This window comes from Haliotis cracherodii, unplaced genomic scaffold, assembly GCF_022045235.1.
Source record: "Haliotis cracherodii isolate W230 unplaced genomic scaffold, xgHalCrac1.p SCAF_9, whole genome shotgun sequence".
NCBI classification, from domain to species: Eukaryota; Metazoa; Mollusca; class Gastropoda; order Lepetellida; family Haliotidae; genus Haliotis; species Haliotis cracherodii.
Genome location: NW_027266343.1, coordinates 22295148 through 22322876, shown reverse-complemented (window position 1 = coordinate 22322876; position 27729 = coordinate 22295148). Strand labels below are relative to the sequence as shown.

General features: G+C 38.7%; 1 protein-coding gene across 1 annotated transcript; it reads left to right on the top strand.

The window, feature by feature from the left end:
- Window positions 1-27106, top strand: LOC139452346 (THO complex subunit 3-like). Its single transcript, XM_071233794.1, has 6 exons — window positions 1-184; window positions 7540-7696; window positions 9486-9690; window positions 20240-20401; window positions 22214-22314; window positions 22512-27106. The coding sequence occupies exons 1-6, from the start codon at window positions 8-10 to the stop codon at window positions 22661-22663; spliced, it is 954 nt and encodes a 317-aa protein (XP_071089895.1). The 5' UTR covers window positions 1-7; the 3' UTR covers window positions 22664-27106.
- The last annotated feature ends 623 nt before the right edge of the window (window positions 27107-27729 follow it).

Below are 27729 nucleotides of genomic sequence, written 5' to 3'. Positions count from 1 at the left end.
TTTCAAAATGGCGTCCCAAATGGAGAGCATGCTGAAACATTTTCAAAACAATAACAGAATACGCGATATACAAGCCCATTCGGCCAAAGTTCACTCAGTAGCATGGAGTTGTGACGGCCGGAAGTTAGCATCGGGATCTTTTGACAAGACAGTCAGTACTTATTCACTGGATCGCGATAGATTGGTGAGAAAACCCTACGATCTATTCCCCTGGTAGACAATTAATTAGTAGGGGCCCATTAGACCTATTCTAAACAAACACGTACTGTTATCCTATAACTTTTCATCAAACATGAAAAAAACATGTAACTACAGAGAAAACAAACATATTTTATACCCGTTTTGTCTTGTAACAAAATTGGCAGGTTATAAATGATGGTTCGATGTAAGCACGTCTTGTCAAAACAAAAACGAGGAATTGTACAGGTCTACTGTGTATACTACTATATATATTGTAAACACTTTCACTCTGTAGTGTGTATTTTAAAAGAGTTCACCAATTAGTTGTGTCGTTTTATTTTGAGAGATATTCACCAATTACTTGTCTTATATGGGTCATTCTCAAAAAATGTCAGAATTTCAACTAAGCAAAAACATCAAAATCGTCTTTTGTAAAATACCTTTTTCATTGTCTCAGTACACAAAGTAACTTCTGAATAACAATGTTAAGCAAAATGACACCTTAATAATCAATGATATCCTAATTATGATAATTAATTAACACTGAATAGGAAAAATATGTCTGTCCTGTTACCATGTTAACAATTATATTTTCTGTAACAATATTTTTCAAAGTTCAACACAAATCATGTCAGTTCTTGTTTTTAAATGTATTCTTTAATATTTCAATGAATACAATTAAATAGAGATTGGATACATTATTTTATGGACAGATTTGTCCAGCATTTGAGTCAAATGAAAACATTTGAATTCATTCAAATCCAATATGACAAACATACCCAGATTATTGCATCATATATTTGACACATACTTCATTAGATGATATATGTTTGAATTCAAATATGTTCTTCTGAAAAATGAATAAAAATAATCAGTATATTTCTATTTTAAGTGCTGGTCACAGGACAGACAACGTAGTAACAGGACGGACAATTGAAAAGCTTTGATATAAAAGCTTTTGCATATAACTATAACGTTCAGGAGTTTCAAGATTTTGAAATATCTGACAAATACGAAAAAAGTATGTGCAATTGATTACACCTGAACATATAAGGTGTAATTAACTGAATATTCTTGTATGTAATCTGAACTACAGAAACCGGTCGGTAACAGGACGGACAATTGAAAGTAACAGGACGGACAAACTTATGTTTGCAGTCAACTATCCTGTTCAGAAGTTCAAAGTTTTAGATCTTTAATGTAAATGGTTTTCAGTTATTATATCTTTCCTATTTTTTCCTTAAATTTTGGCCTAGCTAAACTACAGCTGGAGGGAAGATATACAAATTAAAATGGTGAAAAAAGAACCACAAGAATGCTTTGATTTTGCTCTTTGACAAATATTTATTTTATAAAATCTATTTCATACTAAGGATACAAAACAAAGTAATTACTACTATGTCACTGATCGAAGTATTTGGTAATTTATATAATGCAGAGTGAAAAAGGACATATATAAAATTATATGAAACATCAAAATGAAGTCATATTTACACTGAAAACATTTTGTCTTTCAGAAATCGATTATCTATATATTATGAGTAGGATCTAATTACTTTTACTGTTGATGTTATAAATTGAACCATTGGAGATTCTAATAGATGAAGCTAAAATATTAAAAATATAGGTTGTTTAATATTGGATCCATTTTGACAGCTTTCTCACTGTAAAAAAATACATTCCCTTACTCCACTAAATGCACATTATGTTTTGGGAATATCCAGCCTTCAAACAGATATGAAAAGCACATGTCAGCATACCCAAATTAGAAAACTGTGCCAAATATTCTAACACTTTTAGTCAAATGATAGACGGTCTCATTCACTCGTCAGTTGCTGTGGACATTTTCCAATCATGATTTACTAGATATGCTCTCTATTTCACTCAAAGAGAATATTGTTATTGGGAAAATGAAACCATGTGTATCCATTATACTACCACAACATTTCATGTGACGTCACAACATGTGAGGTCAAATCATGCGCAACTGTCACAGCGGCGGGAAATGACCGACTGTCTATAACCCTATTCGAATAAAATTGTAGATTGTAACGACATAAAATTAAGTTTACTCATTGCTGACATTTCAGATGACTTATTATATAAGAGTTGAAGACTTGCAATAGATAAGCATACGTTAATCAAGAGTACAGTGTACATCAATAATTTGTAAATCTAATATCCATGGCAGAATGTTGGAAATACGAGCTGATAATATATTCCATTTTCTGAAGAGATTAGTAATGTGTATTTGATGATATATATGCATACACAATTGGTTATCAATTATCTTGTACAATCACAGCATGTACCAGGTACATTAGTCTCATGGAAAATACTATTTCAGCAATTCAATGAAAGGCAAAACAAATCGCAATTGAACTTAACAGCACAGCATATCCATAAGCGGTTAATACAACAGATTCAAATAGATATCATTATTGTAGAAGTTATGTTGATGTCTTCAGTAGTTGCATTATGTTTGTATTGCGTGTACCATCGACAGAAATGGGGGCCGAGCTACCACATGTGGAACCGACCGTGACACAATTTGTTTACAATATGTTAGGACTCACGTTAGATGTCGTGGCCACATTTTTTAAATCTCCATTTGCGACAAAATGTGAAACAGGCAAGGGCAAGTCACTTACATGGTCAGGTAGTTTGAGCAATCACACATGAGTTTTAGTCATTTCATATGAAAAAAGTAGCAGTTAGTTATTTGTCTGAACGAGCAAGCATGTAGCTCAACCGGTAGACAAGAAATCATGGCACAGATATGATGCGAACGTGCCCTGTCGATTACTTCGTGTTTGGCCATTCAATGTTTAGGTTTTGATCCTGAACTTCCTGCCCATAAATATACACTATACCAACTTAATATTAACGATTATAGCTATCTTTCCATATCTTTGATTTGAATATTTTCTGTAAATCAGCATCATAAACAAAAAGACAATCTGTGCTGTCTTTGTGTCTCTAGTGCCGTGCTATATCGCCATGACACACAGCAGATAAACATATGCAATACTTGAACAAAAAACTTCCGTGGCCGACTCAACGTTAGTACTCTTACGCCAATAACTGTACAGTGGGGACAAGTAAATCTTTCTGACCTGTCCGATCAGATTTCTTTTTTAAATTGGCTGTCTGATATGATAATAGTTAGGTGTATGTGACATGGGTGCATAATAAAAAAATGGCTTCATTCATATGAAGTTCAACATGGCAGAAAAAGATCGAGAAGGGCGGTAACCACTTTACTAATCTCGCCATAATTCACAATCCACAGCACTGCATAAAATATGAGTGACACGATATTAACGCTGTGATGATTAGGGTGATGATGGTTATAATTTCATTCAATGAATGTCGTAAATGTAATGGAAATATACACTGTCGTTTTCTCATGTGTACCGACCATTCCACCATTACTGATAGTCGATATAAATATGCAAAACGTGTAAATAAAACTTGTTTACAAAGAGTGAACAGAAATTTATTTGCGTGAATAAGTATACAGTTGTGAGAAACATATCTTTCTGACCACTCTGGTCATATTATTTCTTATGAACAAGGATTTTGTCAAAAAATATTTACGTGTATGTGACATAGGTGCATAATCAAAAATCGACGTCATTCGCATGGTGTTCAAACATGGCAGAGAAAGGCCGAGAAGCGTGGTAGCCACTTTATTAATCTCTCCATATTTCGCAAACCGTAGCATTATATAAAGTATGAGTTGCACGATGTTAAAGCTAAGATGATTGGGGTGATGATGGTTATAATTTTGACTTTGTACCCGCAGTGTTTGATATCTAAATTCATGGTTTAAAAAGGGCATTTTCTCAGGACCATATATGGTCCCTTGGCACTATGCAGGTGTGAAAAGTGAGGGACCATGTATGGTCCCGTGGCACCAAGGGGTACTGATCTAAAGTAATTCCCCAGGACTGGCATCTTCCCGAGGCAAGGGAGTTAGCTGACTGTAAAAGTCAAGTTTCCACCCTTGCCGAAACTAGGCTGGAATTCTGGAGATACATTTTGGCTGGACTTACGAGTGTATGCATAGTCCAATCAAAATCATGCAACGAACTATACATTTGTTTCGTAAAGAACATGGATTTCAACATGCAGATATCGATTGTCTGCAGGATTTGCAAAATATGTTTACTGTCAACTGGGATTCCACAGATATTTTCCAAATCTTTTCATGTTTATAATCAAGGTGCTCAAATGATTTGATGCACTTCGTGAGGTAAGAGCCGTTTAAATACAATACAGATCTTGATTATTGATCAGATTATCTTGACTGGTCACCACCATTTTGTTGGAAGCAAATGCAAGTGATATGAGAGATGGAATCTGATTGGTCAATAGAAGGTATATCGAAGGGACATAACCCGTAATGGCCACTGGTGGCGCTACGATGGAGCCACGAAATTCCAGCTTTGTTCGGCAAGGTAGGAACCTGAACTTTTGTAGTCAGTTAACACCCTTGCCTCGGGAAGATGCGGGACTTGTTATTGCCTTTGTTATTATTATTTTTTAGACTAGTTCGCGACCTGTTTCTTGCCATTCGTAAGCACATTTATCACTTTTATTGATAGTATAAGGGCATATGGTCACATTGATCAACAAACTGAAATACAGTTTTGGAAATAGTAAGGAAATGTAGGTATCTTTGTGGGTAGATAGTTTTGATAAGTCACTTGCTTGGTAATTGTGTGATTTTTGTTTACACTATTTTGACTTGCAACACAAAGTAAATATTTCACCTAAGTTTTGCTTATTTTATCGTGTTATATCTTTACAGTCAAATGTGCAAATTTTTCACTTAGGATATTTATTAAACGCCTAGATATTCAGTTATTTTACAAATTGACTGAAATATATGTCCATCTGTATTATTATGATAACAAATTCCAAACATTTTGATGTTTAATATCATCACCAAGAGACTGAAAATGCTAGGATTAAAAATACATTCCTATTTTGTTTGGCTTCTAATCCTAGCATATTGTGGTGTTTTAAAACCCTTTTGACAGTCTAAATCATTTTTAGTCAATCTGTAAAATATATGGACAGATTATTCAGTCAAAATGACTGAAATATTAAGACATTTTATGAATTGCCTGAGAGAATCACATTTTACAAATTGACTAATATATACACGCTTACAAAGGAAAAGACTTTTGAAAACAACATCTATCCCGTATCGAAGAATTCCCAAACCAACAAGAATGAATCTGTTCTATAGCAAATGAAAGAAAACAATCAAATATCAAAATTACAAAACACCAAATTTATATGTATAATTTTAGGCAGCTTCCTTGTTTGAGGAATGTATCCGTGAAAATCCACACAAAGGAACAATATCCCACACATCTGCAGCTGTACAAAGAAACTTATTCGATGTCACGTGTCTCTGTAACAATCAAATATTTTAAAATATATATATAGTTTTGGCGTATTATAACCCGTATTCGTTTCAGGTGTTTCACATAGGTGTCAAGTCTCAAAGGGCAGCTGAGAAAGTCCACAAGACAACTATTTTCATAATGTCCACGGTTCTTCATTGACTTAGATAACAATGAGCAATCAATCAACGTATTATTGGTTAACCCTTTGAACAAAGTATGTTGTTTTTACATCAGCATTATATGAGTGTAATCCCTTTGCTTTTGTAAACCTAGACATGTAAACACTTACTTTTGACATATCCGCTGTGCAAGATATCAGTGATTAATCAATCAACATACTTTCTGTTGATCCTTTGATGGCTATGAATGATCCGTTGATTTACAAAAAAGTAAATCAACAGATCATTTATCTCTTGCTGGGCTGCCACGTGCATATTACATAACACACATTTCAAATCACTTCAAACATGGATTTAGATTGAATAATTACCCCAGACAGAACAAGTGTCAAATGGGAACCTTTATCAGGTAATCTTGGTGGTGCTACCACTAATTATACCTGTAATAAGTTCATTAACTGAGCATCAAGTAAAGGACGACAAATACACAAGTGTAGGGTTATACCAGAAAAAATGCATGACAACAAGGAAGTACTAATCATATTATCCCTACAATCCGAAATCCGATAATGCTTTCACTGCACAGATACTTTTTATTTATTATTGAACTATAACCATTAGGGGTATTTCCAAATGACGACATCAGATGAGCTTCCGCTATTCTTTTTTTCTATTTGTTTAGGCTTAAGAAATTAATTAACATGCGCCCTTTGTCAAATCTTTATAGATCCAGTCCCTTGTCACACTCAGTTGCATTAGCGAACAAATCGACTCACAGCAGCTAGTGAGCCCCAGCGGCCTGTGTCAGACAGCCAAGAAAAAGCTAAAGATTAGTGCCCCTTTAATCTCCTATTGTCTTACCCATCACCGCGCTTGGGTGAACGTGTACCCATAACAATAGGTGTGGGATAAGTCAGTGGACCCCAAATAAACCACCTGGCAGACAGGGCTAATCATTGAAATTGTGCAACACGCAAGCAGCGGGAACCCATTTTAACCGTGATACTGTTTTGGGGTCGATTTCGTGTGTCTCTTTTTACCGTCTTTTTTACACTATTTCCCATTTTCAAATTTACTTTTGGTCAAGCATTTATGATTAAGTATTCACTAAAGTATTAAAATCTGCAAAGTTGCTTGACTTTACTTACCCTTTAAGAAAAACAATCTCTGCCAGTAATTTGCTTGGAATTCCACATTTGCATGAACCCAGTATGTGAGCAACAGACTTTTCATTATGTAACAGATATGCACAACATGTCAATTTTGCATTTACAACAGCAAAGATGTTGAAATGTTATTCTTAATAGCTACTAAGATGAAACCGTAATTTGAAAAGTTTTGGTCCAAATCAGTCAAAGGTCAAGGACGTGACATAATCAAGCCAGAAGCGCATATGACTGTCTACTGTGAAAAGCTAGGGGTATGGGATGCTTTTAAGTATTACTGCTCTTACAACATGTTTCCCAAAAGCTGATGTGGCATCATCAGACCAGACGTGTGTCTTATTAACAGATTTAGTAGAACATGTTAAGACATGGGACTTTTGTATTTAGAAATGCAATAATTTGGGCATGTTGTCCGCTTGCAGAGGTAACATCCACTAGGTCAGAAATTTTTTTTGGTTCCTTATTATCATGATTAATTTAGACCAGCTGGAGGCAGGGTATCTGTCTGTAGTCGGTACATGTTTCCTGAAACTGGAAGGAGTGATGCTGAAATTACCTTTATGATGATTATGATGTATAATCATAATAATTTTGAATCGATAAGTTGTTTTACCATGATTACATTTCTCCTATTTATCTTGTTTTCTGCAGAGTAAGGATCACATATTCCGTGGCCATGGTGACAGTGTTGATCAATTGTGTTGGCATCCACGCAATTCAGACCTCCTTGTCACAGCTAGTGGGGACAAGACTGTTCGCATCTGGGACACTCGCTCCAGCAAGTCAGCAGCTACAATTAACACAAAGGGTAAGCTGTTATTTAGAGAAAATGTTACAACTGTAATGTGTTAGGCGGCTTAGGCCTATATTGTTGGTTGACCTTATCCAGTGCCGTAGCCAGCCTGGATTTTTATAGAAAACATTTTTCATTGTAAAAGTTGACTTGAATAAAAAATGAATAATCTTATTTGCCCCCCTGTCAAAAAAAGTCAACTACGGCCTTGTTATTCAATAGCAGACTCAGTTATATATAAAGAATTCTACCTTTTGAAGATAAATGCCTGTAAATTCTAGAACCCTTTATGACATTTATAGTACTGTGCATCATCATTATAGAACAAATGGATAAATGTGTATTTTCGTGAACACTTTCTTTATCACTTTATATATGCTCTATGGCTGCAATATTGCTGATGTGAACTCACTCATTAAGCTACAGAGCCTTCTGGCTCTATTTCATATTTTATAAGTTGATTATTCCCTTCTGCCTTCAGATATTTTTGGGAAAAAATGTGTCTCAAACAAGTGATATATTTTATTTCACAGTATGCTGTTATTGTAAATAATAAGTAGTTTGAAAACAAATTTATATCAAAACCAGCTTTGAAGTTTCCATATTTTATTCATAACCCTGAAGGAATAATGTATATTTGGGAGTGCACTTGCTTTATTTTCATCTTACTTGCTTGAATTATTAAGAGCTTCATAACAAATAATTACAACAATCTGCAGCAAACTGGTATGAGACTTTGAGACAATCCACCAAGTTACAGAACTTTACTACCTGATTCATTTGGTGGACTTTTTATGACCAACATAGATTCCTGTTAACCTATTCTAACCCAGAATCCCTACAGGTCAGTTGTAATGAAATGTGGTATGGGTAGTTAGTAGTGAGGCTCAACATATGTTTCATTCCTTTTTGCAATATTTATATTTTTGTAATAGTTGAGCTGAACAAGTTAGACTTTTCAAAGTGGCCTTCACAGCAGTCATATTGAAGAAGCTATTCATTTCCATTACTGAGCAGTTTTTTTTACAAAATATAAGTTTTCTATGACTCGCCATCCCATTCAGGTTCATTTCATTTGTTGTTGTGTTGTGTATATTTCTTCTAATGATGACATATTTTCTTGAAATTATTTGATTTAAGTGTCATGGTGCAGTGCCAGGCGTCTGTCCATCATTAACTTTTCAACATTTCCTCTAGAACCACAAAACATTTTGAGCTGAAACTTTGTATGAATAATCCCAGCTATGGAATTTCTTAAATGTGCTGAATGAATTATAATCTGATTTTAGACTTGTGGCCATCTTGAAAATGTAATATTTGGCCTTTATTCGGATATGTTTGTACAAAATGCAATGAAATTTGGTATTTGATTTGTATACCATGGAATACAGTTGGACTATTTTACATTTTGCCCTTTTTTTATTACTATGCTCTTGTATTCTCTCAAAATGTGTATTTTGCCCTGTAAACGTCTTTTCTGAAATGGAGCTGAGCTTTGGCATGTCTGTTTCTCCCAATGATGAGATCATATTAGGTTAAGGTGTTAGTTTTTTAGTTCTCAGTACTTATGTATTTACATTGGAAATATTTAATATCATTGTTGATAGCAACAGTTAAGTGACTATTTTTATTGATATTTGAAACTGTTGACTATGTATGCAGGTGAGCTACAGTGCTGTGGCACTATGTCATGTACAGGATGCCATGATATAGCTGCAGTAGTGCTGTGCTGTTAAACAACATTCACCTACTATGATGAGTAAGGCATTATAGACAGCTTCTCACTGTCTGCTGTTTGTTTTAGGTGAGAATATCAACATCTGCTGGTCTCCAGATGGAAGCACTATTGCTGTGGGCAACAAGGAAGATCTGGTCACATTCATTGATGCAAAGACTCATAGATCAAGGGCTGATGAACAATTCAAATTTGAAGTAAATGAAATATCTTGGAACAATGATGGTGATCTCTTCTTCCTGACAAGTGGTCAAGGCAGCATACACATCCTCAGGTAACAGGATGACCAGGCCCAATTAGCACCAAAAGAAATTGTCATTGTAGTTGTGGATGATTTAATCGTCACTGAACATGCAACTTCCTGAGGGAAAAGAGTTAACTGACTATATAAGTTCAGTTTCCACCCCTGCCGAACTAGGCTGGTATTATTGATTTACATTTTGGCTGGACTAACAAGTCTATGCATAGTACAATCTCGCAAAAAATCGAAATCCGGTTAGTAAACTGTGGTGCAGATTTCGGTCGATTGCAGGATTTGCAAAGCATGTGCACTGCCAACTCGTCAACAGATATTTTCCGAGTCTTTTCATGTTTTCAATGAAGATGTTCATGTGATTTGATGCACTTCGCGATGTAAGACCTGTTTTATCACAATATAGGTCTTGATTATCGATCGTCTTGACTGTGCGCCACTATTTTGTTTGCTACAAATGCAAGTGATATGAGAGGTTGAATCTGATTGGTCCATAGGAGAGGCTTAGAAGGGACATAACCTGGAAAAAAACACCAGTGGCACTATGATCGAGCCTAGGAATTCCAGCCTAGTTCGGCAAGGGTGGAAACTGGACTTTTAAAGTTTAAAGTATACTGCCTTAACTTAAGATGCTGAACACACTGAAGCAAGATAACACTAATGAAACCATGGTTCTTCGTGTATGTGTGTGTTACATTTGTTTGACTTCAGAATTTCAGAGAAAAACAACTTTTCTCACTGCCAACTCAAATATATATAATACAAATAAATTCAAATACTGGAAATAAGCAGCCCCATGAAACAGGACTGCTTAAAGGTTTCGGTGGAATTAGACCACCATTGCAGGTGGTGTCTCTATTGTTTACTGGACAAAGATTATTGACATTAGAGATTAATCTTCCATGGACTTCTTCAAAAAGGCTCCAGAGAATTGTTTGGGCTATGTCATAAAAATTTCAAATGTCAAGGTCATAAGAAAGTTGTAGTTACATTTTCTCATAAAGTATTACCGTATATGACCGCGGATAAGCCGACCCTGTAGATAAGCCGAGGTGCTAACTTGACCATTGAAATACGAGAGAAAATGATATGACCCGCAGATAAGCCGAACCAGGAATTGAAAGGCAAAAAACACTGCGAAGTCGGACTGCAAGACATGTGCCGGTACTCGCAGATATTCAAAAATATAAGATGAAAATCATTTTAATTTATTGAAAAAGTCATTATTATTTCTAATAAAGATTTAACAAACCAGTCATCCACTTTCATAATGTGGGAAGCTGTTTCTCGTGGGTTTTTTTAATCTCATAATGATCGTTATATGTTGCCATCAACAACAAGCGCCATTTTGTGAATCGGTGTATATAGAATTACGAACCCGTGAGAAAATATATCAGCTAGAGCGAAGACTCGCAGTTTGAATTCAGCATCGTAAGCATGGCGTTTTCGTTTCCAACTCATGATGAAAATGTCAGTCAGTAAAAATATACCGACTTTTATAACCCCCTTTACACCACTATTGTATGTTAATCCAATTGAATTAAATTAACTATCATACTATGAACACATTGAATGACCATCACTTACTCACAGGCTTCTCCAATTTATTAAACTAATCTCTCGAAAACAAATGAATTAAGCCCTTACTCCCAACACGATCGCTAAGCACCCACAACTTGAAAATGTTTGTGTAAACAACATGACAAGACCAATCGGCCCGTTATTATCAATGCTCATTTCCTTGTGTACCGTGTTGCTTTTTAAACAACAGGAAGCAATCACAGTGGTCACCATTTGTGACGTCACAGGAAACAGCTGATCACATGTTTTTGCAAATGGCGAACGGAATAACTCGCCGATACAGTTGTTTTTTTGCCTCTTTCAATAAAGGTAGACACTTGTTCACTATCAATTTATGAACTTTGCAAAACGTACGTAATAGCTATTAGCGATTTCATCTGGGGATTATATATTCTAGCTGTGAATTACATATATTGTTACATGTAAAGATTGTGAAGTTTACGAAGAACAATAAACTTTGAACATTCAATTGAAAACTTATTATCGGAAGTAGTAACATGCATAACATTTTTTTAATAATGACAACATTGGTGTATAATAATAACTTTATTGATAATTTATAACAATAATGGCTCTAGTCGTGGCAACTTCCAAACTTTCGGGAAGTTGTGATCTATCGGACCGTCATTCAGGCGATGTTTCTGACAGATCACGATCTGAAAAATACTATCATGAAAGTGTATCCCGTGGATAAGCCGACCCCTTTCTACAGAATCTTTTTTCTGGTCCTCAAAATTCCGCTTATACGCGGTCATATACGGTAATGCAGTTAAAGTTGGTTTTATGCCTTCTCTAGAAGGGGGCCCTGCTTAGGTTTTGGTCAAGGTTAGCCTTAAGAGTTTCGTAGACATGGTTATATCCATATCAGTATGTGCGGCATGCTTACCTCAACAGGCATAGAACAGTTACATGTTATATCATGTATATGTCCCATCAATTGCATTTTAAAATAACTGAGAAAACTAATTTTTAAACTTATCATCACACTCTATGCATTCCTCCTTCTTTTTTTGATCCCTTGCATGGAAACATCCTGGATCAAAGTTTTCAATCCGTAAGTATTGCTGGTGTGAGGTGTTGTGAGGTCGTCATGGAGTCTCCCCTCCTCCTGCTTGTAAGAAGTGGCCATTGGATCACCAGAGATCCACACAGCAACTGCTGGAAGTGTGGAAGTGCAGAGAGGCTAAATGCACTGAAGAGGCAAGATGCGATCAGTGCTATACTCTGTTGAAGAAGGCCTTCAACAAACAAGCAGAAGCCTTGACTAAAGCTAGAAGAAGAGAAGCTGCTAAGAAGAAGGTCGACATGACTCCGCCTATTGACTCAGACCCAGCGTCTGACCCTATCACAGCGTCTCTACCTACAACTTCGTCGAATTAATCTAATTCTGTGTTCTCTATGAACATGTTTCAACAGTTCTTCAACCTGCATAAGAAGATGATGGAGTCCCACTTCCCATCTGATGGAGTCGCTATTTGACTATTTGAGTCCTGACAGCCATCTGTTCAGACCACAGCCACAGCTGTACGGCCTACCCCAGATGACCATATGGACCAGCCGGGTAGAAGCTCCCAAGTTTTACCTTCCGTGAGACATGGGCATCTAGATCTCCACTTGGATCCCATCAGGGTACCAAGAGGCCATCTTCCTCACCCACAGTAGCCAAGCAGACCATTACGGGAGCGTCACTTCAGTGGCAAGGTCACAATCAACCGATGGAACCCAAGCTGACCACTCGGACTGCACTGGAACACGTTGAGTGTATGGATTATGACAAACATCCATCCCTCCCGGGACCTACGCACAGTCATTCTGAGGCGGAATCGGACCTAAATGAGGAGTTTAATCAGTCTGACGATTCACACCAGCGTGATTATACAGAGGAATACAGCTTTGTGGAACTCATTGAGGAGTTATATCATTTTATGCCTGTACTCAAACCTCCAATGACAGAATATTCACTATGTAAGATGCCGAAATACGAAGGATGTCATGTTCCTACATCATCTCAACATATCCACCAGACATTGCAGTGGCCAAGTTATGCAGACAGGGTACATCAGGCTTCTGAAAGTCTACTCAAGCTCAGACATGATGACGAGCTATCCTTACCTCCATTGAAGCGGAAGTTGTTTAAAACCCATGAGTCTCCACTTCCAGACCATCAAGTTTTGGACGAGGACTTTATGAAGCTAGTACACAACCCTAATACTAAAGTCATGTTACCTGCTCCCTGGAGTAAAGACCTGTCAATGGCGTTCAGACTTTCAGTGGACATTGGCGTATATAAGAACTGTTTTGTCACCAGTATCAGGCACAGCATTCCACCGTTGCAGGCATCATATGAAAGCATATCCGGAGAGACTCCTATGATTATTAGGACAGATCAGGTCAGACTCATCCACAGCCCGCTAGACACCATACTCAGAATGCAGGAAGACTTACTCTCCACACAAGTCTGGATGTCTTCACAGCTACTCCAGCTAGTTGGAGTCAACAACTATTAGCACAGATTCATTCAAAAGCTGTTTCCAACCAAAAGAAAAGGTTGATAATGTTGCAACCGATCTGCTCCCATGATGTTCAATGGTCAATTGGGACATGTCATAGACGAGGTCAGACAAGACACAACTGAACGATTCCAGGTGTCGACTATCAACCTAGCTGTCAAGGCACATGGATCTTCCTATCCCCCGAAGCGTTCCTGGGACTCGTTGTGTTAACAGCCACCTAAGAAAAGGTTTGTCCCCCCCGGGAAGGATTCTTTAGAACCAAGTCGGGGGTACGACAAACTACAGTCTTCTCAGGGTTTATTTTGTCAGCCCCACTACAAAACGAGGATCCTATTGCTGGGGGCAGAGGTGAACGCAGGTTCTGACTTCCTTGCCACCCATTCCGCCATTATGGACCCTTTCGACCTGGTATTGTCTATGTACTGCGATTTATGCCTACTGTCTTTCAACATAATGCCGTCTCCAGGGCCAGTGGGAGGGCCTCTTCTGTTATGCAGGGAAAATTAGATGCAGATTACGCATGGCCGCTGGGTCCTAGACGTCGTGGCTCATGGATACAAACTGCATTTCAAGAGGCATCCCATCCTGGCATCTCTGGCCGTCGGCCGCAGATTTCGTCTAGTCGAAGCAAAGATAGCAGCAGCAGATCTGGACGTCAGGAAGCTACTAAAGAAGCGAGCTTTTCGGAAACTATCAGAGATCAACAAGACCAAAGGTTTTTACTCTCCAGTATTCTTCACCCGACATGAGGATGATCATCGACTTACAGATCCTCAACTAAACATTCCTGGTACGTCCTCCAAAGTTCCAGATGGAATCTGTACGGAAGTTGCGGTCAACTTTGAGGACAGGAGATTGGCTCATCAGCCTTGACCTACAATGGTCAACGCTACGAGTTCCAGGTCTTACCATTCGGGATATCAACAGTCCCATGGCTGTTTACCAGGATTACAGCACCAGGCATCGGGTTTGCCCACCTCCAGCTAGTACGAATGCATGGGTACCTGGACCATTTCCTGGCAGCAGACCAAGAAGAAGCTCAGTTGCACCAGAACATGCTATTTCTGGTTCAGCTTATGACCTACCTAGGCTTCCTAGTCAATCCCTCCAAATCCGAGACCACTCCGGTTCAAGACATCGTATACATAGGAGCACATTTCAACTCCACAAGGGATATCCATGTCCATCAGAGGAGAATAGTGGCAACAGAATGGACCTTACATCCTGGTCAAACATTTTCTACGACAATCTGCCCAGCCTACATCTAACCGCCTGAAGTTCTCTAGTCTTGCCTCTGAAGCTGTGGCAAGATCATGGAGACCTTCATCCTCCCTTATACATGACAACAGATGGGATAAGTTCATCCAGTGGAGAAGATGACAATACAACTACATGTAATACTAATACAATCTCCGTCCCTATGGTAGCGGCCTTTCTACTACTGCATCTACATCAGGACAAGGAGTTCCGAAGGTTACAGATTGGCACTTTACTCTGTACTTCAACATGACAGACTCTCAATTGGAAACCACCCCATTCTGAACAGAGTTGATCACCCAGACAAAATTCTCTGTCCCATTAGAGCTCTCAAATTCTAACTCTCGGCTACAGACCCACATAGATGCCATTGAAGGAGACTTTTCATATCCTGCATGCCTCATTCCAACAAGGACATCACCAAGTCTACTGTAGTGGGCTGGCTTAAGTCTGCCATTGCAGCGAGTTATACCCTGCACAGAATTCCACTCCCTGTCTTGGATCCTGCTCCGCTCATGAAGTCAGAGCCCTAGCCACAAGTCTCGCTTCATGGACATCCGTTTCGTGGGACAAGTGGTGTCTTGCTGTCAGTGGGCCTCACAAAACACCTTCACCAACTTTTACTTGCGTGTCGTGCAGCCGGACCTAGAGGGCATATATTTTCCCTTGGTCACATTGTCGTGGGGCAAACTGTCATCTACCAATGTTTCCTCTTTATATTGAAGTCGGGGTCGGGGGAGGATCCAACACCGGCAGCATCAGAGGGTGGGTACACCCTTGATTTTCCTGTCTATTAGGTGTAGGATGGATTAGGAGCACCTTGAGTATCAACTGCTTCAAGAACTAGGTTCAGATGACCAGAAGGGACGCCAGAGTCAGAAGAGATAGAAACTAGATGAGGTCATCACCGAATATAGCAGTACAAGGTCCATCTAATCAGGAATTTCTAGTGAAGGTAACACATATTTGACTGATTCTTGATGCATTCTGATTTTCAAGTCCTCAAGAGAAATTTCAGAGGAATTTATCTCCGGTCAGGATTAGAATCAGTGATTAAATGGTTTCCAGAAGAGGATTACCTATGCCTGATTCAGGGCTTTTGTGCCTGTCATCACCTCTATGCCTGATTCAGGGCCTCTGTGCCTGTTATCACCTCTATGCCTGCTTCAGGGCTTTTGTGCCTGTTATCACCTCCATGTCTGATTCAGGGCTTTTGTGCCTGTCATCACCTCTATGCCTGATTCAGGGCCTCTGTGCCTGTTATCACCTCTGTGCCTGATTCAGGGCCTCTGTGCCTGTTATCACCTCTATGCCTGATTCAGGGCTTTTGTGCCTGTTATCACCGGTATGTCTGATTCAGGGCTTTTGTGCCTGTCATCACCTTTATGCCTGATTCAGGGCTTCTGTGCCTGTTATCACCTCTATTCCTGATTCAGGGCTTTTGTGCCTGTTATCACCTCTATGTCTGATTCAGGGCCTCTGTGCCTGTTATCACCTCTATGCCTGATTCAGGGCTTTTGTGCCTGTTATCACTTCTATGTCTGATTCAGAAATGTCTGCTTGTGTGGTTGCACCTCTTCCTGTGCTTGCGGAGACTTTGTCAGTGCTGGATCTTCCTCGCCCACTGTACATTCCTCCAAGTTTACAAGATAAGGACATCAAAGTTATCATGCGAGTGTGTCTTGGGATGGTAAATATCTTATATTAGGAATAAACATTGCCTTTAGCAATCCTATTCTCATCTCTCACAAACGGTATGAAAACATTGCCAGTTATATTGGAATGTGAGCATTAATATTTATTACGTCAGAAGGTCAGTGATTTGTCAGTCAGACTGTGAACACAGTCTGTATAGTTCCATGTGAAACCTGCTTTTTAGACAGAGGCATAACTACATATAGGCAAAATAGAGGCACATATAATGTCTACTTGCCTTTTGCTGCAATCGATCAATCCGTCCACTACAGTAGTTGCCTTTTATCAAAGGGATGCTACTCTAGTCTATGAGACGTCACTTTCATTTAGAGTGTGCCTGAACTGTCATTTCGTCACAAAATGTACACACAGTGACAGAATGAAAAAAGGTAACAATTTAGACATATTGCAGCCAAATTCAACTGTTTTAAATGTTGGAACACCACGCCACAGAGATATACAAACACAGTTAAGGAAACTAATTCTGCTAGGCTAGTGTCCTCACAAAATTGTTTCACCATTGATATCTCCAAAGATGCCCAAACCTTAAAAAAAGCCCCTCATATGATGTTCAGTATCTTAAACTATTGTTTTGTTAATGATTACTATTATCTCTTTTATTCCTCCAGATTCACGATGAGTAATTCTGACTTAATCCCCAATTGACAAGGGCTATGCCATTTTTGTTTGTAAACACTTAAAGTACCTGACCTTTCATATTTGCATATCTTTATCTGTATTTATAAACCTATGATGGTGTTGTAACCATCTCCCAGACGACCTTGCTTTTGTAGTAAGACCACTCAGCAGGTTTTACAATTGCTCCTCAGGTTTTACAATTGCTCCCCAGGTTTTACAATTGCAATTGTAAAACCTGGAGAGCAATTGTAAAACCTGGGGAGCAATTGTAATACCTGTCGTGAAATCCCGATTGACGGATGTCATTTGTAGTTTCTCTAAAATGCACTTGAAAAAAACTTTCAAATAAAAATGTCAAGAACAAGACGAAAACTTTATTTCAGCATGTTTACATTTAATTGAAGTTGAATGTGAGGGAAATTGATTTCCCATCTCCGCAGTTTTTTAGCAACTTCATCATCTGACAAAGGGTCACCAAAACGGAAACAAAAGTCATCCTCATCCTTTTCTGAATTTTCATCAATTAACTTACTTTGAGTAAGGAAAATATCGTCATCGTCAGACATCCTCTCTTGTGAACAGTCAACGACACAATGCCATGTGGTACGACGCACGCGGTCCTTTCTGCACGTACAGCCCTCTTCTGCATGTGCAGTCCGCGCAACGGCCCGCAATAACAACTGTTATAAAGCGTGTCTCGTTATACCGCGCTTATTTGCGACCCGTGTACCGCGTAAATATAAGCTGCAAAAATTACATAGATTAATGGATAGCGGTTTATAAGTTGGACAAACCATTCCACCTCAGGAATGGAATGATTGTATAACCAGGTAGGCCTACCCGGTTATACAATCATACCATTCCTTCGGTGTCTTGGTTTCTCCATTACATAACCACAAAGGATACCCTTTTTTTCTGTTGGCTTTATCCCGACCTGGTTTGTTGCCTGTAGCTGGCATGATGCCACCCTTCCTACCTACACCTGGTACTGTGTCTCCTCCTGCCTCTGGTCATGGCACCACCTTTATTGACCGCACCTGCATTGTTGCCTCTAGCCTCATCTGCACCTTGTTGGGAGCCCGTGCCTGACAGAATGTCTATTGTCTGCAGGTGGCAGATTGAAGATGAATTGGAAGATCTTCCATTCCCACAGGCCCAAATGTGTTTGAATCTACAACTGGAAGACTGTTTAGTATCACTGGATCTGCAGGGTGCATATCTCCATATCCCTATCCATCCAAAAAGAATGATATTTCCAGTGTCCCTGTGGCCTTTTACCAGGACCACAAGCCTGATTCAGGCCTTCCTGCACAAACGAGGGATGAACTTTCATTCATACATAGAGAACTGCATGCTGTCACATCTTAGGTTGACAACTCAAAAGCACCCCATACGAGCAGATTTTTATGCATCATCTACTGGAGCAGTTTGGATGGATTATCAAGAAAGAGAAATTTGATCTTTTCTCATATCAGTCTTTCCAATTCATTTGAGGACAGTTCAACACAGCCCTAAGAGCCCACAGAACTGAGATATTCAACCCAATTAAGCTAAAGCATACCTGACCATGAGTTGAGTACATCTGGTCTGGTTTTTTACATTGCATCACCAGGAACCAACATCTGGGCCAAGAAGTCTGAAGGTTAAAGATTCACCCACTCTCTCTCATCCTGGGGCTCGCCAATGGCTGCACCGATGACTTCCTGATGGTCTCCCATACCAGCAAGATTCATGTACCCAAAATACCCTATCCTTCTGGCTAAGGGAGAGGATTCTTGAGGCCTATCAGCATACTGGATTAGAGACCTAACAATCCATATGAGATCAGGGCACTGGAATCTATGTCAGTGTTATACACCAACTGCTTCATCACATACATAATTAAGGACTGCCTTTGCCAACTACTACCTTCCAGATATGTTGGTAGAATTCCTACTGATGCAGCATCTCAGGAACCCCAGAAGATGCCATTAACATCTACTCAAGCCCATACTGGGAGATTGCTGTGAATGGTGGATGCTTCTCCTACACCTCAAGATCCAGCATCGACCAGTGATGGACTTTTGTAGGTTGTTGTTTCTCAAAGAAATTCAGTTAGTAGTTACCATATTATTTCCCATTTAAATCTGGCCTTAGTTTTGTCCAAGATAGCATCTATCTCCGTAATTCTATTTGCATGTGAATGCAATATTTTATCTTTGTTTGAAAGTCATTGTCACAGGAAGGCTAGCTGAGCAGACAGGCAGACAACACACTAAGAGATGTAACTCCAAATTCCTACCACTCAAGCTCATACCAATCACCCTTTCAAAATTCATTTTCAAGCCAAACAGTGTTATACAGGTTTGATTATCACTCCCCATGTGATATGACCATCTCTATGCCTCGTATCATTGATAGGTATATGATAAATGATGTAGCTTTGAAATGACGAAACAATTTATGTTGATAACACAAGACTAGTGAACACACATTCTGTGCAAAAGTATGTGTCTGGCAACAGTAGGAGTGATGATGCAACGATCCCCGGGCCCACCTTCTGAGATTTGGGTAATTGCATATAGTCGTTTCAGGACTATAATAAATTTTATTTTTTTTGGAGAATTTTGTATCTTATATACTTATCCTGATATGACAGGGATAAGGCACAATGAGGTTCTTGTCTTTGACAATATAAAAGCAGCCTGAGATTCAAGGACAGGTTACCGGTACACTAAACTGGTGATTGTGGTCTGTTGGTGAGTATCAGCAAACTTTTTTTACGCTGTCTTAAAGATGTCGAAGAGTAAAGGAAATTATATACTGTCATATCAGGATAAGTATATGAATTACAATATTTTTTTTTATCAGATTTCCATATGTTTGATTTCATTCTCTGATTTCAGTTATCCTGACTTGAAATTGCAGCATGTCTTGAATGCACATCCTGCAAACTGTATTTGTATAGAGTTTGATCCGACTGGAAGTTACTTTGCCACTGGGAGTGCAGATGCTCTCGTCAGTCTGTGGGATGCAGCAGAGTTTGTGTGTGTTCGAACATTCTACAGGTAAGACCTTGTTAGACTAAGGACTGAATATCATCAAATTACAGGTAAGACCATGTTGGAATAGGAGCAGCAGTCAAGTTTGTGTGTGAGCTGTTCTTCTTAGCTTGTTGGGTGCATTTTGCTTTGGGTCAGTATGCCGACATTCTACAGATAATACAGGTGTGTACGATGCACTCAAGTTTGTCTGGTTTGCTGATCTTCTGGAGGTACCACCTTGATTGTCTGTTTAATGTATGTTTATAACCTGTTGAAAGCACTCTTGTTTGTCAGGTACCACTTTGTAACCTGTTAAAAGAAATCTAGTTTGTGTGTGTACTGACATGCTCCAAACAATACATGTTAGCCTTTTGATAGCAATCTGGTTGGTCTGTGTGCTGATATTCTGCATGTAAACCTTGTTAATCTGTCAGATACAATCTAGATTGTGTTGCGCTGATATTCTTGATGTAGCAACTAGGGCTGCAACGATACAGGAAGGTCATGATACGATACGCATCTCGATATTCTGGTCACGATACGATACATATCTCGATACACAATGATAAAAAAAACAAGACTTAAAGCATGTCAAGATTGCACCTTTCATGATTTTGGAACAGTCAAAATTATTTTATAATAACAAGACTACTGAAGTTGTTCAGCTTCAAAGTGGAACTTTCTCTAACTTTCCTTAAAAACAATTCAAAGTTCAAACACCAGAAAATAATTAATGTGCTCCACCAGTGATACAACGTCAAAGAATTTTGATGCAATGGTCGAAAAAATTGTATCTGAAATTATTGTTTTATCAGGAATAATATATTCCAATATCGTGTTACCTTAGTTACAGCTTTTACTATATGTATATTTAAAATTATAAGAACCACAAGTGTAGCATTTTGGTACTGGTGATTGCTGTTGCAGGATATTTTTACGCATGCAACAATTTGACCAGTCACCCTAGGGACTTCCCGTGCTACATGTATTTCGATTGCGAAAACGTTATGTTGACATATATTAGCCAAATTGCCACAAATATGACTTTTAAGGAGTCAAAGTATGGCATTTTTAATATATGTTTCCATTCTCTAGCAACTTAAGTTTGTTTCAATGCGTCAAAAGCGGTAATCTGACCGTGGTTGCTGTATCTCTTCACACACGATTTCACATAACTTCATGAAAACAATATTAAATGAAATTTTGAAAAAAAATGTTAAAATATATTACAAACACAAGTCCAGATATACAGTGAACACGTTTTAATAACAAGATAGTATGATAATGGTATTGAATTGCGTACTTCAGTTCGGATTTGCTGACAGGTATTTCCATTGTTATGTGCTTGCGGGGATCAGCTGATAATGTTTTTTGAGATGGGGAAAAACATCTGTCGGTGTAAAACCTGAGCTTATTAAAAATGTAAGTACGTTTTTGGGAGCCATGCGTTACAGCGCGCTAAAACCAAGTTAGCGGTTTATTGAAAGGCACAATAGCGAGGAAACGCTGTACTTGAGATTTACGTTCCGTATCGTGGCGTATCGATAAATGGGCCTAAGTTTATCGTATATCGCATCGTGGGTCAAGTATCGGGATGCATCGGAATATAGGTGTATCGTTTCACCCTTAGTAGCAACTTATTCATATGTCGGATGCAAACAACAGACATTCTCCAGGGTGGACCTTCTTTTTTTGTGGGATGCAGCAGTATTTTCTGAGAGCAACATTCTCAAGGTATTGCCTCCACTATTAAACAATATCCTTAACTCCAAATGCACATGTCCCTTGTATGCTGGAAACGTATGTACTGTATCTGTAAACCTGTATACATTGTAGACTGGATTGGCCAGTGAGGACACTCAGTTTTAGCTGTGATGGGAAAATGCTGGCTTCAGCCTCAGAAGATCTGGTGATTGACATAGCATATGTAGAAACAGGTGAGTTGACACTGACATGATAGGAACAGCATTTAGATGTGCTTTATCACTTCTGTAATAATTCCAGTTGTTCAGTGTATTAGGAAAACAGTATTATACAGGGTTAGGCTTATTACTGTTAAAATGATCATGATAATACTATACATTTAAAATGTTGTGTTTGACAGGACTGTAGTGGTAACGTTTCCTTTTTTCAGCTGAGAAACTTGCAGAAATCCCGTGTGAAACGCCTACATTTACAGTTGCCTGGCACCCAAAACGACATCTACTGGCATTTGCATGTGATGATAAACATGAGCGTGACCGAGACTCTGGTTTGGTCAAAGTATTTGGTTTCCCTGATTCTTAAGGATTCAAATTTGCCAATGTAAATTCATCTCAATGTATCAACTACAATTTTGTGAGGGATGAGAAATAAGTGAGAATATATCAGAATTTTACTGATATTTTACTTTAGTTAACAGGCCTGAGAATATCTGAAAAAGCATAAGTGCAGTCTTAGAAAACCATTTGACAGGCTTTATTTTTCATGAAAACCCCCTGGATTTGTTAGCCTGGTTTGTTATAGCTGAAATGACACTAGGAACCAACGTGTCCAACTGTTATAATTTCCACCTCCGCCTTGAGATTCATTGCAACATTGATGGAAGGAAACACACCTGTCACTGAAATATCCTGTTCTGATGACCTGGCTGAATGCGTTGCCTGATAACTATCTGTTGCTCACATGTTACACACATATGCAAATGTTGTACTGGTATGTGTGTCAAATCAAATTAAATTGTGTTTACGATTAGCTGAATGTAAGAATTTTGTTTGACAATGGAGAAAATAATTATTCATATGTGTGTGCATTATCATAATTATGAAGTCACCAATGTTAGTTGAACATGGCAATCAGCTGTCAGTTCAGGTATATGTAATGAGTGTCTGCTTATGAAACAAGTCCATTGTCGGTCTCCTCTTTATTTGTTGAGGTCAACTGAATCATCACTCTTTGTCAGGGAGACAAGACCTCTAAGAATGTGGATGAATTAATAATGAAGCAACCCCATGTGGTGCCTTGGCATCTCAGGCATATCATAGAATCTTGCAGAATCCTTTATAGCCTCGATAGATATGTTTGGTCAAGATCATCCTCAAACTTCATTTACTGCCTAACTAGAGACAAATTTACTGTAGTCCAGTGAAACATCATTTAGAAAAGGTTCTGAGTTACCTGAGTGTCAGGTCAGTATCATAAGTAGTGTATGGTTGCTATTTTCACTAAAATTCCATTTTCTGCAGATGTTTGATTGTAGTGGTAATGTTAGTGATGATATCAATGGCAGATTGCTGTGACCTACTTCCAATGAGTAGCATATACTATTTGTTTTGTTGTATCTACATAAGGATATCATGTTTGGTTCACATGTTGGATAGCCCTTTGGAATGTTCTTGAAATACTTAACACGTATCTTAAAATTTGAATTGACTCTCAAGATCATACATTCAAAATATACATACAGAAAAAAGTTAAGCACACCCCTATTTCTGAACCATGACAAATGTCAAAAATCATGGTATGGGTTGACTGACCACAGGAGCTGGGTGATACCAATGTCATCGGATAGAACAAACATATGACAACAAATAAAGAAGATATTGGTGAGTTGTGATTGAAATTTACTGACAAAAACATCATGGTAACACAGGTACTGTTTTTGACCTTAGACAATACCTAAAAAAAAGTATGGAGCTGCAGGATTAAGTAAACAAGTTACGTTTGATGTTTCGTGTGAAAATGTTCCTTAAAGTCTGTACATGACATGACACGTGAAACAGATCAGTAGCGGGTATAACTGCCACATGCCCGGATGACACATTCCACCCTACGTCTCACGCCTCCAGTCATGGGTCAACAACAACCACTCCTGATGCAATGCTGCTTCCAATTGGGTAAATCTTTTACAGGAGGATCTTGTACCTGTATGAGCTGCCCCAGAATATCCCAAACATGTTCAAGGGGTTTCAAATCTGGGCTCATTGCTGGCCAGGGTAGAGTCGTTATTGCAATGCTCTGAGCCCCTGTTAAGTTGCCTCTAATGGTGACCAAATCCAACCTGCAATCATGAGAGATACACCCCAAGCCATTACCAAGCCCCCACCGTATGTAACAGTTGGTTTAATGTTCCTGGGGGTGTAGGCCGTGTCCCGGTGCCTCTAAACTCTTGTTCTTCCATCAGTGACGTGGAGCAGAAAGCGACTTTCGTCTGACCAAAGGATCCATCTCCAAGTTCTCCAATTCTAGCCCTCAGGCCTGCTGCTTTCAGCCAGTTTCTGACGGTTCTGGGGCTGAAACGACAATGTGGCAACCAAAGCTGTTTCAGACGAGTCTTCCGGATCAAGGATGATCCTGTACATCACCGGTCTGAGCATGTTTCTCAACTAAATGGCTTACGACAGTGTGATGATATCCCAAATTCTGACCAGTGGCATTACAAGAAATTTGTGCATTATGCATGCCGATTATTTGCCATCTTGTGGCGTTTGATAATCGCCTTCGTGCCATGGTCACACAATGTCATGGAATCACTGTTTGAAACCGAGGTTAAGAAAGCAATTTTAACGTTTAGATATACTGCTTTTAGAGATACTCAAGGGTAGCATGCTGCACAGACATACCATGCATGGCACGTGAGCTTTCATCACACGACTGATTACATCATTTCGAGAAAACATAATTCTTCCCGTAATTATTTCTTTCATGACTGTTACAAATATTGGGACCAAACAATTATGAAATATATTAGGGAGTGCTCAACTTTTTTCTTTGTGTATATGTATTATGTTCTCAATAACTCCAGGAACATTCATTGTAATTGGATAAAACTTGGTTCACATCACCCCTAGGGTGAATTGTTGAAGTGTTTAGGTCAGTGGAATGGTCATTCATAGGTAGTTTTGCTTCTTTCTGTATTTAACCAACACCCTCTGTTTGTATAACATGATTGCAAGAGCTAATACCTATGTTTTCGACCAAAAATAATTGAGTATGTGATTGGCTGAAATTGAAGGTCAAGGTGATTAAATCTGGAGAACATGTTATTTTCTGTTTTAAGGGTATTGCATTTGTCATGTAACAGGAAGTGATATATCGCAACTGGTAGTGCATTACGTTCGTATTAATATTGTCAGAGGCGTAGGACTTTCTGCTTCTGAATATGACATGTATTTTCAACAAACAGAAGTGATATCATTCAACTGGAAATGAGTACAACTTTCTTTTTAAGGTAGCTGGAGACATAGGGCTTTGTGTTTAATATTGTGTTACATTTGACATGTGTTCTTTAAACCAGAAGTGATGTCGTTACCGTGGAAATACCTTAAGGTTCCTCTTTGTTGTCATTAGGTCATCTGTAGTAGGCATGCATTTCACCAACTTGAAAGTGAAAGTATCACACTGGAAATGCATGGTGGTATGTTGTTATTTCTTGGAACTTCTAGAAATGGCAGAGAGGGAACTACTTTTGCTTTTGCAAGTATATGCAAACGCTTTTTGTATATTTTGTTGTTTTACAGTGAAAGAAACTCTTGTACAATGTCCAGGTCTGGCAAGCTCAGGCATCTCAAGACTTTAGTTACCTGTTGAGCCTGTCCCAGTCTTCTTCTTATGAAGACAATGTTAAACCCAACTCACTCACTCTAACCAGGAAGCTAGTCCTCTGTCACTGGTACAGACTCAATGACTGAATGTCAATCCTGATACAAATCTTGACCTTGTGCAAGCTTTTAGGAAAAGGAGTGGTGCATTTTGTGATCAGAACGTAGCATGCCAGGGAAAGATGAAAGAAAGTAGTCTGCAGTCAATTAGCACTTGATATAACATGTAATTTATGTTGAAAACATATTTTCCAACTGAAGTAGTTGGTGTTAACATTGACATTTGATTTATGAATGTACAACTAAATCATTTGAAGCCATATCAAACTACATCTCCAGTGATGAAGAGTATACATAGTGATCAACAACCATCAGTTTCAGTCAATGATCAACATATTCTTTCACCACAATACAGATTTCAGCAAAAGTGAATAAAAAAAACCATGAAAATTATGAATAGCTCATATGCAAACTCCAGCACTTCCTGACTATAAAGTTCTGTGTGAAAAATAGGTTCTTCCTACCTAAAATAAACTGCAACCAAAATAAACTCTAAAGTAGGATTCAATGTATCAGAATGTGAAGAGGTTATTTATCTACCTTCAATGTGCCACACAGCAACTGAAATGCATGTTTAAAAGGCAGCCTCAAATAGGGAAGGGGGAGGTATTGTGGTTAGGTTAGTGGAACATGGTGGGGGTGTTCACCATACAAGATACTGAGGATCCACTGACCCACGTTCACACAACACCCGACACGATTGGATATCCACCTATTGGAACGCTCCCAGCAGACTGGTGTGGCACTGATTTACCCAAATATTGAACCAAAGTAGAATGCAACAAACAAGAAAATGATATATTTTTTAAAATGATGATCTTGATGAGGTTTACAGAAGCAAATAGAGTATGTTAATCTGTTAACACTCTTGAAAAGTCAACTGAAGAAATAAATGCAAATAGTTTATGTACTGTGTCCAGGGTAACTAAAGTTTCTGATTTGCCTTTTGAGGATTTATTTGTTTACTTGTTGTTTAACGCTGCACTCGGAAATATTACAGAAGTATAATGGGAACCTATAGATATGATGGAAGTCTTGACCAGACAAACCAGTGATGTTATAATGAGCAACACTCAATTCTGTCACAGAGCCTGACCACCCAATCCATCTTTCATCCCTTTGGACTGACATGTTTCCCTCTGTATAAAAGGTATAAAACAATGACTGGTTGTGTCAAGTGTCAGTATAGTGTCTGAGTGAGGTTTTCGTGTAAACTGCATGGGTGGTAACTCATTGGGCTAGCACTTCATAACTGGTATTATTCCAGGCTACTACATGCTTACACTCCCAGCCTACCTTATGCTGCTGCCTAACACCAGACCCCATACTGCTTACACTAGAACTGACCACTGAAGATCCTGGTCTTCAGCCACCTATGCTTGTGGTAAGAGGTGACTGATGGGATCGGGTGGTCAGACTCGCTGACTTTGTTGATGCATGTCATCGTATCCCAGTTGCATTGATCGATGCTCATATAAATCATTGGATTATCTGGTGGATACTCGATTAATACATGTGTACTGACCACCATCACCTGTTTTGAGTATCATTACTATTGGGGATAAATAATGTATGAGGTGCAAGAGTCACCCGCGGCATTCATATTGACACTGTCACTGTAAAAGGACCAACAATACTAACTCTGCGCTAAGGTATTCGGTCATTGTGGTAATGAAGGACCACGTTGGACATGTTTGAACCAATGTTCTCGAA